This window comes from Seriola aureovittata, chromosome 13 (genome assembly GCF_021018895.1).
Source record: "Seriola aureovittata isolate HTS-2021-v1 ecotype China chromosome 13, ASM2101889v1, whole genome shotgun sequence".
Lineage (NCBI taxonomy): Eukaryota > Metazoa > Chordata > Actinopteri > Carangiformes > Carangidae > Seriola > Seriola aureovittata.
The window spans coordinates 12,486,235-12,500,495 of record NC_079376.1 but is presented as its reverse complement, the minus strand read 5'-3'; the positions used below and the strand labels follow the sequence as shown (position 1 = coordinate 12,500,495).

Genomic DNA, 14,261 nt, shown 5'->3' with positions numbered 1-14,261 from the left:
AGGTGGACCCTCAGGGAGTGTTGGGGAAGCTACATTGAAAGCAGCTTTTCAAGCTATTAGCTGCTTTACACTGGAAGAAGTTGAACTACAGCAAAGAGAAATTTAGTTTGGTTGACTAAAACTACTTAGAGAAAGTGCTTGAAAAAATGATCATATTGAGAATGTACATGTGAAATTAAATTTATTTTATTATAAAACAACAGACTTGTTCACAGTTCAACCAAAAAAAAAAAAAGAAGGTAAAACCACACTATTTATGGCAACGTGCCAGAATGTCAGCTTTGGTTTTGGTGATTCTTCCTCAGGCTGAGATTCAGGAGGTCTATCCATGAAGGTGTTGTAGTTTTGTGACCATAGAGCAACGCCCACCCCTGGCTTTTGCACATGCACTTCACAAAGGTCAAGTGTGTAGTGGTGGCTCTCTGATAAATTTGAATAGTCATTAATTCATTTTTTCACAACCTGGCAACCCTAAAGTTGTTTATATTTACCACTTAAAACTCGCCTTTACCTTTAAAGCTTTGGGGAAATCATTACTTTTATTCTACTTTTCTAATTTTCTATATGAAGATTTCTCAACATCTTGCGACCCCAGTTTCTTCCTAGGTGCTTTAACACATCCCCCTTCAGACAGGAAGCCCACGCCTTTTTCATGTTCTACATATTCTTGGCCACTGGTGCGTTTTTACGCACAGCTGCACGATGAGTGTCTGGACTTGTCCGCGCCCTCACTGGACCCTGCTCTGCCTCTTTCTGCTTTTGTGTTTAGGCGCAGTGCGGACTTTCGTTGTGACACTGCTGCACACCAACGACAACCACGCACGGATCGAGGAGACCGGCGAGGACTCGGGGAAATGTCGACCCGGGGGTCCCTGCTTCGCTGGAGTCGCCAGGCGGTTCACAAAAGTGTCGGAGATCCGGAAAAAAGAGGAGAACGTGTTGTTTCTGGATGCTGGAGACCAGTTTCAGGGAACTGTCTGGTTCAACTACTACAAAGGCGCCGAGGCAGCGCACTTCATGAACAAACTTGGTTATGATGTTATGGTAAATACTTATTTACTTGTGGGTTTTTTATGAGCAAATTTGGTTTATTTTTTTCTGCCACTTTCCTAAGAGAAGTAGCTGTAGTAGTAAAATTAGCTTTTGATTAGATTAAATCACTGGAGTAGCCTACACCTTTTAATGTTATCAATCCATTTTGCATGCTATAGGCGTTTGGAAACCATGAGTTTGACAATGGAGTGGATGGTCTGATCCAGCCCTTCCTCCAGCAAGTAAATTGCTCTGTGGTGAGTGCCAACATAAAACCTGACCAGACTCTGGCTGCAAAACTCAGTGGATACTACCAGCCCTACACAGTCATCAATGTGGGCTCAGAGAAAGTGGCTGTGGTCGGCTACACCACCGCAGAGACCCCTTTCTTATCCAAGCCAGGTAAAAGCATATTGTTGCATGCAGCAATACAGGGAGTTAAAGCTTGATTAGTTCAAGATCTGTTACAAAACAATGGAGATAGACCAACTTTTATTTTCCATCTCTTTTCTCTTCCTTGTATTAGGCCAACACCTGAAGTTTGAGGATGAGGTGGAGTCACTTCAAGTTCAGGTCGATAAGCTCCAAACCCTGGGCTATAATAAAATCATTGCCCTCGGCCACTCTGGCTTTGATATAGATCGAGACATCGCCAAGCGAGTGAGAGGAGTTGATGTTGTTATTGGAGGACACACCAACACATTCCTCTATACTGGTACTTTTATATTATTTTGTTCCCCATTCAGGTCTATTCTAGTGGCTGAGGTGTACATATGACCAACTGTCTCGTATATTTTAACTATTTCTTTTATTATTTTTATTAAATTCAGCTGCACAAATTTCTTTCGCTGCAGGAAAACCCCCATCCACTGAAGTCCCAGCAGGTCTATACCCCTTTATGGTGAGGTCTAACGATGGGAGAAACGTGCCGGTGGTCCAGGGCTATGCCTTTGGGAAATACCTTGGATACCTGAAAGTTACTTTTGATGAGGCTGGGAATGTGGTAAAAGCTGCTGGAAACCCTATCTTAATGGACAGCAGCATACCTCAAGGTAGACTGCAATCACAGTCAGTACTTCAGTCATTAGACATGGCCCATTTTTGGCTTTTCAACTAGTGCTTGAGTGGTTGAAAAGTTGAAACCAGTCATTGAACCAAGTCAGATTTTATCATGTTCAAATCGCTGGATATGACATTAAGTGGCGTGAATTACCATGTCTGTTTTTAACGTTTAAGTTAACAAAATAATTAGTGTACATCTTGGAATAATTTTGGTAATAATGATGTTATTATATATGAAGTTTACATAGCTGGTGAAACAAAAGATGTTAAAAACAAAAATTTGGACTACTACAACCTGATTACTCCTCTTATGTTCAGAAACAGTTAGGTCTATGCTTTGTTTCTTAAAATAATAAAGCAGCACACTGAACACAGCATGACTAACATAATCCATTTCCCCTTCTCAAAGCTTCACTCAAACTTAAATAACCTGGTGTCATGTTTTCCATGTTCCCTCCTTCACACAAGCTTTCCTTTTGTTATAACTCTCTCAGACCCAGATGTCCTTGCTGATGTTGCGAAGTGGAAGAAAGATTTGGCTAAGTACTCCTCACAGTATGTCGGAAAGACCTTAGTCTACCTCAATGGGTCATTTGAGGAGTGCCGATTTCGGGAGTGTAACCTTGGAAACCTGATCTGTGATGCCATGGTAATAATTACAGACAACATTCACTTCACTGATCAATTTACTGTATATTCAGAAAGCCTTAGTTGCTCCCTCACTCCGATCGTTCGGTTTGCTAGCCACTGAGTCAAAAGAAAAACTTTTCTTTTCGTTACACATGAATACATTTTCCCCAGCACAGGACCCTCACATCCTGTCTGTGCATGTTCAGTGTTTACCGCTAAGTGGGAATTTGGGGAATTGAAGGGGCTGCAGTGATTTTGAGAAAGTTGACGTAAATACCACTTAGACCTTCTTAGGCAGGTCACATACTCAAAAGGTCAATTTCCACAACTGCAAGAGAGCAGCTCTTTCAAAAAAGAAGAGTTTCACTTTTGTGCCGTATTTGTTTTCTTTTGTGTTGCCAGATTTATCACAATCTAAAGGATTCAAATGAGCAGCAGTGGAATCACGTGGGCATATGTATGCTGAATAGTGGGGCCATACGGACAGCTATAGACGAACGCTACAAAAACGGTAATGCTACTTCAACAAAGTTTTTTTTAAAGAACAAGTGCTTCATTACACAGGCCACTTTGCACTGGCTGCATTTGTAGTTTTTAAAGAACATATATAAACGTTTATATATATATGCTATACTTTTTTTGCTATACTTTTAGGATCCATAACTATGGAGGAGATCCTCACTGTTTTACCATTTGGAGCAACCTTTGACTTGGTTCAGATAAAAGGATCCACAGTGAGAAAGGCATTTGAGCACTCCATTCACAGATATGGACGCATGTCAGGAGAATTTCTTCAAGTCTCAGGTCTGTCCTCGGGCTCCAGGGTCTCATGGAATACTATAGACCATAACTTTCTCTGGTCAGGTATCAAAGGAATAATTTGACATTTTGGTAAATATGCTTTTTCACTGATGGTTGGATGAGAAGATTGATACCACTCTCATGCCTGTACGGATAATATGTTCCACCTGTTAGATTAGTTTAGCATAAAGACTGGAAATAGGGAAACTCCTAGCCTGGATCTGTGTTAGGCAGATTTAATTTTTTACCTTATCAGCAGGCGGATCGTGATATTGATCTTCTCACCTAAATCTCTTCAAGAAAGCAAAAATGCATATTTCCCAAAATGTCAAACGATTCTTTAAGTGTTTTACCAGTTCACTCATGTCCACAGCAGACAATGACCACATTACGTAATGTCCTCTGTTTTCTCTTGGCTATTTCCAGGCATTCACGTAGAGTATGACCTCTCCAGACCAGTGAACCAGCGTGTAGTGTCCATGTCCCTGCTCTGCACCGAGTGCCGTGTGCCCAAGTATGAACCGTTAGACCTAGAGAAGACATACACTGTGGTCATGCCTTCATACATTGTGGGCGGAGGTGACAACTTTACCATGATCAGAGAGGAGTTGCTAAAACATAACACAGGTGGGCAGCAGATAATAATATTTAAGCATAAATATTTTCTTGAAATTAAATGTTTTCTTGTTTTGTCAATGTAAGGTTGTATTAGTTTTTCCATGTTGCCAACTTTGGTTTAAGGATGTTAAAAATGTGAACCTTGGGTAAACTGCTGACCGTTGGGGTGAGCAGAACGTCAAAGGATCCATTACATATCTGGGTTTCAAGATTATATTGTTGTCTTTGGGTTTATCTACATCCAGCAGAGATTTAGTGATGCACTCCCTTTTAGGAGGGTGGAATAAAAGTGAAACATAGAAGTAAAGGTCTCGAGGTTATCAGATGTTAGTTACAAAACTGAGAACAACATGCTATACAAGCAGTTCAAGTTTCGTCATTCAATGAGAGACTTGGTGTACCCTGCACCAGATCTGTCCTTCGTGCACGAATAAACCAACCAAGCTGAAGTGTTGACTTGTTGGTCTGATTTGTACACTTTTTCATCTTTTGGTCACGAGAAATCATCTTTTCAGTCAATATGGTAAATTTGTTTAGTTTTATGTGTAAAGAAGAGTTAGTTTCATTTACTTGTAAGTTTCACTGCTTCATTTACTAACCAATGTTTTTGATTGAAATAGTTTCTGAGAGTTGTCAGATTGTTAAAAAGCTCACTCTAGGTCTCTAATGTTTTTAAATTGCTTCGCCCCTCCTTTTCCTTCCTGTTGGACTACAACCCAATTACGCCCTGGGCTTTAATGTTTTTTTGTTGCCAAATCATTGAATGGCTGGAAAACGCTTTATTAGATTTATTTAGTCAGTGAGGGTAGTACTCACTGGCAAACTTTTAGACCTCTCTGAATGGACTCTCTGGAACAATATTTGAAAGCCAAAGTCACATTGAAATACCAGTGTGTGTTATAGGTGACGTGCAGACCTTTAATCATGAGCTGTAAACATTTTAGGAGAGGCATGGGTGTGAAATGTGGAGCTAAAATGAGTTCCTCACACTTTGAGTAGCCTGTGAATTGAGATAGAAAGCATATAGCAATAGAAAGCATATGGCAGCCTCAGAACAAGTAAGAACATTTACGCCCTATACAAGCCCTGATCTTGCACTCATATACCATGAGACTTGACACCACACTATACATTCAAATGTATAAAAACATAAAAAACAATGGAAAAAATCTGTTTCCAGATCAACTAGTATATATAGAAGAAAGTGGGGAAGAGCAAAAAACTATGGCTTTTACTTGGAAGGCACACCAATGTTGATCTGGAGATCTACACATCCATGGGGTCTCGTAGCTATTGGTCGTCCTTCTTCATAGTGCCTGGATGGAGATCATTCTCCATCCTTGAGGCTCTAACCATATAAGCAAACAAGAATATTCATCAGTCTCACCAGGACCTATATGTGTCCTAAATACTTCAGTGTCCTACGCAAATATACACTCAAAAATCACTAATATTCTAAAGTCAAAGTTATATGCATGTAAAACAATTTATACCTTACACTATTCTATGTCTTACTGTACTATGAATCTTTTATGCCGGACTATAGTACGACTTTATATGACTTCAAATACTCTGGTGTTTTTATGACTTTTCATGCCTTATTATACTACGTTCTTTTTATGCCTTTTTATGCCTTACTATTCTATGACGTTTTTAATATTTTTATGCCTTACTATACTATGACTTTTTTAGGACTTTTTATAGCTTACAATACTATGACTTTTTTATGACTTTTTATGACTTTCTATGCCTTAGGATGTTTTTATGCTTTTTTATGCCTTACTATACTATAACATTTTTATGCGTTTTTATACCTTACTATAGTATGACTTTTTTTAATGCCTTACTATACTATGATTTATTTATGACTTTTTATGCCTTACTATTCTATGAGGTTTTTATGGTTTTTTATGCTTTACTATAGTATGAAGTTTTTATGCTTTTTTATGCCTTACTATTGTATGACTTTTTTATGACTTTTTATGCCTTACTATTCTATGACGTTTTTATGCTTTTTTATGCCTTACTATACTATGACGTTTTTATGCTTTTTTATGCCTTACTATAGTATGACTTTTTTAATGCCTTACTATTCTATGAAGTTTTTAATATTTTTTATGCCTTACTATTCTATGACATTTTTATGCTTTTTTATGCCTTACTATTCTGTGACATTTTTATGCTTTTTTATGCCTTACTATACTATGACTTTTTTATGACTTTTTATGCCTTACTATTCTATGACGTTTTTATGCTTTTTTATGCCTTACTATTCTATGACATTTTTATGCTTTTTTATGCCTTACTATAAGTATGACTTTTTTAATGCCTACTATTCTATGAAGTTTTTATGCTTTTTTATGCCTTACTATGCTATGACTTTTTTATGACTTTTTATGCCTTACTATTCTGACGTTTTTATGCTTTTTTTATGCCTTACTATATACTATTTTGTTTTTATGACTTTTTATGCCTTACTATCCTATGACTTTTTTATGACTTTTTATGGCGTACAATACTATGACTTTTTTATGACTTTTTATGCCTTACTATACTATGACTTTTTTATGACTTTTTATGTCTTACTATACTATGACGTTTTTTGCCTTTTTATGCCTTACTATTCTATGACATTTTTATGCTTTTTTATGCCTTACTATACTATAACATTTTTATGCGTTTTTATACCTTACTATAGTATGACTTTTTTTAATGCCTTACTATACTATGATTTATTTATGACGTTTTTATGCCTTACTATTCTATGAGGTTTTTATGCTTTTTTATGCTTTACTATAGTATGACATTTTTATGTTTTTTTTATGCCTTACTATACTATGACTTTTTTATGACTTTTTATGCCTTACTATTCTATGACGTTTTTATGCTTTTTTATGCCTTACTATAGTATGACTTTTTTAATGCCTTACTATTCTATGAAGTTTTTAATATTTTTTATGCCTTACTATTCTATGACATTTTTATGCTTTTTTATGCCTTACTATACTATGACTTTTTTATGACTTTTATGCCTTACAATACTATGACTTTTTTATGACTTTTTATGCCTTACTATTCTATGATGTTTTTATGCTTTTTTATGCCTTACTATACTATGACTATTTTATGACTTTTTATGCCTTACTATTCTATGAGGTTTTTATGCTTTTTTTATGCCTTACTATAGTATGACGTTTTTATGCTTTTTTATGCCTTACAATACTATGACTTTTTTATGACTTTTTATGCCTTACTATTCTGACGTTTTTATGCTTTTTTTATGCCTTACTATTCTATGACATTTTTATGCTTTTTTATGCCTTACTATACTATGACTATTTTATGACGTTTATATGCTTTTTTATGCCTTACTATACTATGACTTTTTTATGACTTTTTATGCCTTACTATTTTATGACGTTTTTATGCCTTACTATTCTATGAGGTTTTTATGCTTTTTTATGCTTTACTATAGTATGACATTTTTATGTTTTTTTTATGCCTTACTATACTATGACTTTTTTATGACTTTTTATGCCTTACTATTCTATGACGTTTTTATGCTTTTTTATGCCTTACTATAGTATGACTTTTTTAATGCCTTACTATTCTATGAAGTTTTTAATATTTTTTATGCCTTACTATTCTATGACATTTTTATGCTTTTTTATGCCTTACTATACTATGACTTTTTTATGACTTTTTATGCCTTACTATACTATGACTTTTTTATGACTTTTTATGCCTTACTATTCTATGATGTTTTTATGCTTTTTTATGCCTTACTATACTATGACTATTTTATGACTTTTTATGCCTTACTATTCTATGAGGTTTTTATGCTTTTTTTATGCCTTACTATAGTATGACGTTTTTATGCTTTTTTATGCCTTACAATACTATGACTTTTTTATGACTTTTTATGCCTTACTATTCTGACGTTTTTATGCTTTTTTTATGCCTTACTATTCTATGACATTTTTATGCGTTTTTTATGCCTTACTATACTATGACTTTTTTATGCTTTTTTATGCCTTACTATACTATGACTTTTTTATGACTTTTTATGCCTTACTATTTTATGACGTTTTTATGCTTTTTTATGCCTTACTATACTATGACGTTTTTTGCTTTTTTATGCCTTACTATTCTATGACATTTTTATGCTTTTTTATGCCTTACTATAAGTATGACTTTTTTAATGCCTACTATTCTATGAAGTTTTTATGCTTTTTTATGCCTTACTATGCTATGACTTTTTTATGACTTTTTATGCCTTACTATTCTGACGTTTTTATGCTTTTTTTATGCCTTACTATATACTATTTTGTTTTTATGACTTTTTATGCCTTACTATCCTATGACTTTTTTATGACTTTTTATGGCGTACAATACTATGACTTTTTTATGACTTTTTATGCCTTACTATACTATGACTTTTTTATGACTTTTTATGCCTTACTATTCTACGACGTTTTTATGCTTTTTTATGCCTTACAATACTATGACTTTTTTATGACTTTTTATGCCTTACTATTCTATGACGTTTTTATGCTTTTTTATGCCTTACTATACTATGACTTTTTTATGACTTTTTATGCCTTACTATTCTACGACGTTTTTATGCTTTTTTATGCCTTACAATACTATGACTTTTTTATGACTTTTTATGCCTTACTATTCTATGACGTTTTTATGCTTTTTTATGCCTTACTATTCTATGACATTTTTATGCTTTTTTTATTCCTTACTATACTATGACTTTTTTTATGACTTTTTATGCCTTACTATTCTACAACGTTTTTATGCTTTTTTATGCCTTACTATAGTATGACTTTTTTAATGCCTTACTATTCTATGAAGTTTTTAATATTTTTTATGCCTTACTATTCTGTGACATTTTTATGCTTTTTTATGCCTTACTATACTATGACTTTTTTATGACTTTTTATGCCTTACTATTCTATGACGTTTTTATGCTTTTTTATGCCTTACAATACTATGACGTTTTTTGCCTTTTTATGCCTTACAATTCTATGACATTTTTATGCTTTTTTATGCCTTACTATACTATGACTTTTGTATGACTTTTTATGCCTTACTATTCTATGACGTTTTTATGCTTTTTTATGCCTTACTATACTATGACTTTTTTAATGCCTTACTATTCTATGAAGTTTTTAATATTTTTTATGCCTTACTATTCTATGACATTTTTTTTGCTTTCATGCCTTACTATTCTATGACATTTTTATGCTTTTTTATGCCTTACTATACTATGACTTTTTTATGACTTTTTATGCCTTACTATTCTATGACGTTTTTATGCTTTTTTATGCCTTACTATACTATGCCTTTTTTATGATTTTTTATGCCTTACTATTTTATGACGTTTATATGCTTTTTTATGCCTTACTATACTATGACTTTTTAATGACTTTTTATGCCTTATTATTCTATGACGTTTTTACGCTTTTTTATGACTTACTATAGTATGACTTTTTTAATGTCTTACTATTCTATGAAGTTTTTAATATTTTTTATGCCTTACTATTCTATGACATTTTTATGCTTTTATGCCTTACTATTCTATGACATTTTTATGCTTTTTTATGCCTTACTATACTATGACTTTTTTATGACTTTTTATGCCTTACTATTCTATGACGTTTTTATGCCTTTTTATGTCTTACTATACTATGACTTTTTAATGACTTTTTATGCCTTACTATTCTACGACGTTTTTATGCTTTTTTATGCCTAACTATACTATGACTTTTTTATGACTTTTTATGCCTTACTATTCTATGACATTTTTATGCTTTTTTATGCCTTACTATACTATGACTTTTTTATCACTTTTTATGACTTTTTATGCCTTACTATTCTATGACATTTTTATGCTTTTATTATGCCTCACTATATACTATTTTGTTTTTATGACTTTTTATGACTTTTTTAACGCCTTACAATTCTATGACATTTTATGCTTTTTATGCCTTACTATACTATGACTTTTTTATGACTTTTTATGCCTCACTATTCTATGACATTTTTATGCTTTTTTATGCCTTACTATACTATGACTTTTTTATGACTTTTTATGCCTTACTATTCTATGACATTTTTATGCTTTTTTATGCCTTACTATACTATGACTTTTTTAACGCCTTACAATTCTATGACATTTTATGCTTTTTATGCCTTACTATACTATGACTTTTTTATGACTTTTTATGCCTTACTATTCTATGACATTTTTATGCTTTTTTATGCCTTACTATACTATGACTTTTTTATGACTTTTTATGCCTTACTATTCTACGACGTTTTTATGCTTTTTTATGCCTCACTATATACTATTTTGTTTTTATGACTTTTTTATGACTTTTTATGCCTTACTATTCTATGACATTTTTATGCTTTTATTATGCCTCACTATGTACTATTTTGTTTTTATGACTTTTTTATGACTTTTTATGCCTTACTATTCTATGACATTTTTATGCTTTTATTATGCCTCACTATATACTATTTTGTTTTTATGACTTTTTTATGACTTTTTTAAGGCCTTACAATTCTATGACATTTTATGCTTTTTAATGCCGTACTATTCTATGAAGTTTTTAATATTTTTTATGCCTTACTATTCTATGACATTTTTATGCTTTTTTATGCCTAACTATACTATGACTTTTTTATGAATTTTTATGCCTTACTATTCTATGACATTTTTATGCTTTTTTATGCCTTACTATACTATGACTTTTTTATGACTTTTTATGACTTTTTATGCCTTACTATTCTATGACATTTTTATGCTTTTTTATGCCTTACTATACTATGACTTTTTTATGACTTTTTATGCCTTACTATTCTATGACGTTTATATGCTTTTTTATGCGTTACTATACTATGACTTTTTTATGACTTTTTATGCCTTACTATTCTATGACGTTTATATGCTTTTTTATGCCTTACTATAGTATGACTTTTTTAATGTCTTACTATTCTATGAAGTTTTTAATATTTTTTATGCCTTACTATTTTATGACATTTTTATGCTTTTTTATGCCTTACTATACTATGACTTTTTTATGACTTTTTATGCCTTACTATTCTATGACATTTTTATGCTTTTATTATGCCTCACTATATACTATTTTGTTTTTATGACTTTTTTATGACTTTTTTAACGCCTTACAATTCTATGACATTTTATGCTTTTTATGCCTTACTATAGTATGACGTTTTTATGACTTTTTTAATGCCTTAGGATGTTTTTATGCTTTTTTATGCCATACTATATACTATTTTGTACTATGACATTTTTATCACCTTTTATGCTTTACTACACTATGTTATTCTTATGCCTTACTATACTATGCCGTTTTCGTGCCTTTTTTTTGCCTTATTATACTATGACACTTGTATGCCTTTTCATGCTTTACTATGTTATTACATTTTTATGACCTTTGTATATTTTACTATACTATTATTTTTTATTACTTAATAAACTATGACTTTTTTTATACACCCTGGATGTTAACATTGGCATTCAACTCAAGTACAGCCTCCTACAGCAGCTATCCTTGGTAATAATTTACTAATAATTCTCATCCTGTTATAATTTAGTGATTTTCTGGAACCAAATGCAGACACACAAAGCAGGTAGTGGTTTAATAATTACAAAGAAAGTCCAAAAGTTAGAGGCAAGCAGTGAACTGGGCAAAACTCAGGAAATATGAACAGGAACCTGGCCGGAACAAAAAAATGATTTTCCACACAAGGGACATGAGAGAAACATAACCAATGACTTGCACATGAGCATGAGGTAACAAAGAAGAACTAAACAGGAAAAAAAAAAAAGCGAAAATTCAAATGCAGATATCAAACGGAGACCCGGGGGAAAGGGACTAAATACATAAGAGAGGCAGGAATAATAGATCACAGGTGAAACCTGTGGGTGAAACACATCAGGGTGCAGCAGACGATCAAAAAAGCAGGAAAACTAGACAAAGACAGGAAGTAAAACAACATGCTGACACACAAGGCAAATAATAGCAAAGTAAAACAAGCCCTGCCCACTCATTTTAAGAGTTCCTTAAATACTGTTTACTGTTATTACACTCATCAGATATCTCTAATCCTCACAGAGCTTATAGCACCGTAAACATTGAGAACAGGCGGTTTTAAACATAGGCAGCATGGAGAGAATTTCATTGGGTGAATATCATAAAAGACCAACCAAACACTAATCTAACTGTTTTCCCACCCCTTGCAGGTGATATGGATATTTCTGTTTTCTCCAAATACATCTCGGACATGAAGCGTGTGTACCCTGCAGTGGAGGGCCGAATCACGTTCAGGAACTCAGCCTTCGTTACAACCCACTGCCTCGGATTGTTGTTGCTTGCTTTATGTCTGTCCCTGACTCTATGATTGGCTTTGTACACTCTGGGAAACTGTGATAAACTGTAGGGCAAGTTTTGCTACTTGGAAACCCTTCCGGGACTTTAACTGCCTTTCCATCTCACTGCCGTCAAGGGTAACTAAAAGACAAAACAAATACAGGTTAAGCCTCAGAGTAGATTCAATAACCAGACAGGAACATACTTTATCCCACAAATGATTTAAACAACTGATTAAAAGGATTGGGGACAGTCCTGTATACTAAGATATTGCACACAAGCATGATGAACAAGTTAAATATGGAAAAAAAGCAAAGATACAAATATTATAAGTGCATTTAATACAATTTTAGTAACATCTGTACAAGTATGAATGTCATTTCTCATAAATTTTAAGAAACAAAGAGCGCTTTATGTCTAAAATCCAAGACAATGCTTCACTAAAAGGATATCAAAGAGTGAAAGGACTGCAAGGCACTGTCCATCTTCTTAGTGAGATAATGAACAAAGGGAAAACTGTCTGGCTGCTATAACTCTCTCTCAGGATTGGTCACAACTTATTCAGAGAAGGAACAGAGAACTGTGATCTAATATTTTTAAAGAATTATATTACTATGGCTATTTCAGTGTATATGTGAAGTTATAGACACAATTGTAATGCTACAGCAAAAATATTACTGCCTATGTTTACCTCAAAGCCATATTTATAAAGTCTTTTTGGAAGATTGTTATTGTAAAGTTAAAATGGTCCTTTTTGGGGGTAGTGATAAATAAATGTCATAAATTCATCAAAATAAGTCATGAATTTTGACATTGTGACATACAATACCTTTCTAAACCAATAGACCTGCAGTTAATGATTATTTCTTTATTTATTTAGCCAAGTTTCAAATAGCCATATTTTAGAACTAATAATCACTTTTAATTGTGTTATGTCAGAATGTTTTTGTTTTGTTTTGTTTTATTGGTTCCAGTCAATAATTTACAAAATCATCCCTCGGGAATATGTTTCAGTTGTAGGAATCATCCAGTAATTGTTAATTGTCAATCTCGGCTATCACTTATCCTGTTGTATTTAATTTTCAAAGACATAAAACACATGAAATAAACACATTTTATTTGAAAAATAATGAAATAAGTTAGTAATCATTGCACTTGCTGTAAAAAATTCTTATACCATGGGCCATTGCGACTCATGATGTAATTTTCTCACTTTTCAGTTTTCAATGAAAAATATTTCCTTCTTCATAAAGCTTCTAGGTGACATAGTTACACATCAAACAGCTGCTTGTTTGGAGGAGCACCTTCCACAATGTTAGGCTGTGTGTTGTTACCTTGTCTCATTATCTAGAATCAGGAACACCTGTGTTGCAGCCTGCATGCGAATGTCAGAGTATTATGGAATTTCTTTTGATTTGAATTAATGTTGATTTTTTTTCTTTTTTTTGTTATTGTTTTCTTCCTAATGCTAAAAGAAGTTCGTTTTAGTTTTACCTCATTAATATGCAAATTTATGCAACAAAGCACACCAATATCTAATCAGATCATTTACTGCACATGCACTACCAGTTAAGTTTCTACTATGTGTTCTTGAGTTATCGTGTTCACAAGAATGACAACATAATATCCTGCTTACCATGTCGAATGGTGGTGGGACATAATAATGACGCCATAATTAAGAAACAACGTCAGATTTGTTTACAGAAA

The 14,261-nt window shown here is 33.1% G+C and overlaps 1 protein-coding gene across 1 annotated transcript; it reads left to right on the top strand.

The window, feature by feature from the left end:
• Nucleotides 1-414: 414 nt before the first annotated feature.
• LOC130180580 (snake venom 5'-nucleotidase-like) lies at nt 415-13,692 on the top strand. The gene is made up of 9 exons (XM_056394199.1): nt 415-1,044; nt 1,212-1,434; nt 1,559-1,747; nt 1,887-2,084; nt 2,589-2,743; nt 3,127-3,235; nt 3,379-3,528; nt 3,952-4,152; nt 12,428-13,692. Exons 1-9 carry the CDS (start codon nt 703-705, stop codon nt 12,583-12,585), a joined length of 1,725 nt encoding a protein of 574 aa, XP_056250174.1. The 5' UTR covers nt 415-702; the 3' UTR covers nt 12,586-13,692.
• Nucleotides 13,693-14,261: the final 569 nt, after the last annotated feature.

Coding starts and splice junctions, on each gene's coding strand:
- LOC130180580 (XM_056394199.1), top strand. CDS start 703: ATGAGTGTCTGGACTTGTCCGCGCCCTCACTGGACCCTGCTCTGCCTC. Junction 1,045..1,211: donor AACTTGGTTATGATGTTATG/GTAAATACTTAT, acceptor TGCATGCTATAG/GCGTTTGGAAACCATGAGTT. Junction 4,153..12,427: donor GTTGCTAAAACATAACACAG/GTGGGCAGCAGA, acceptor CACCCCTTGCAG/GTGATATGGATATTTCTGTT.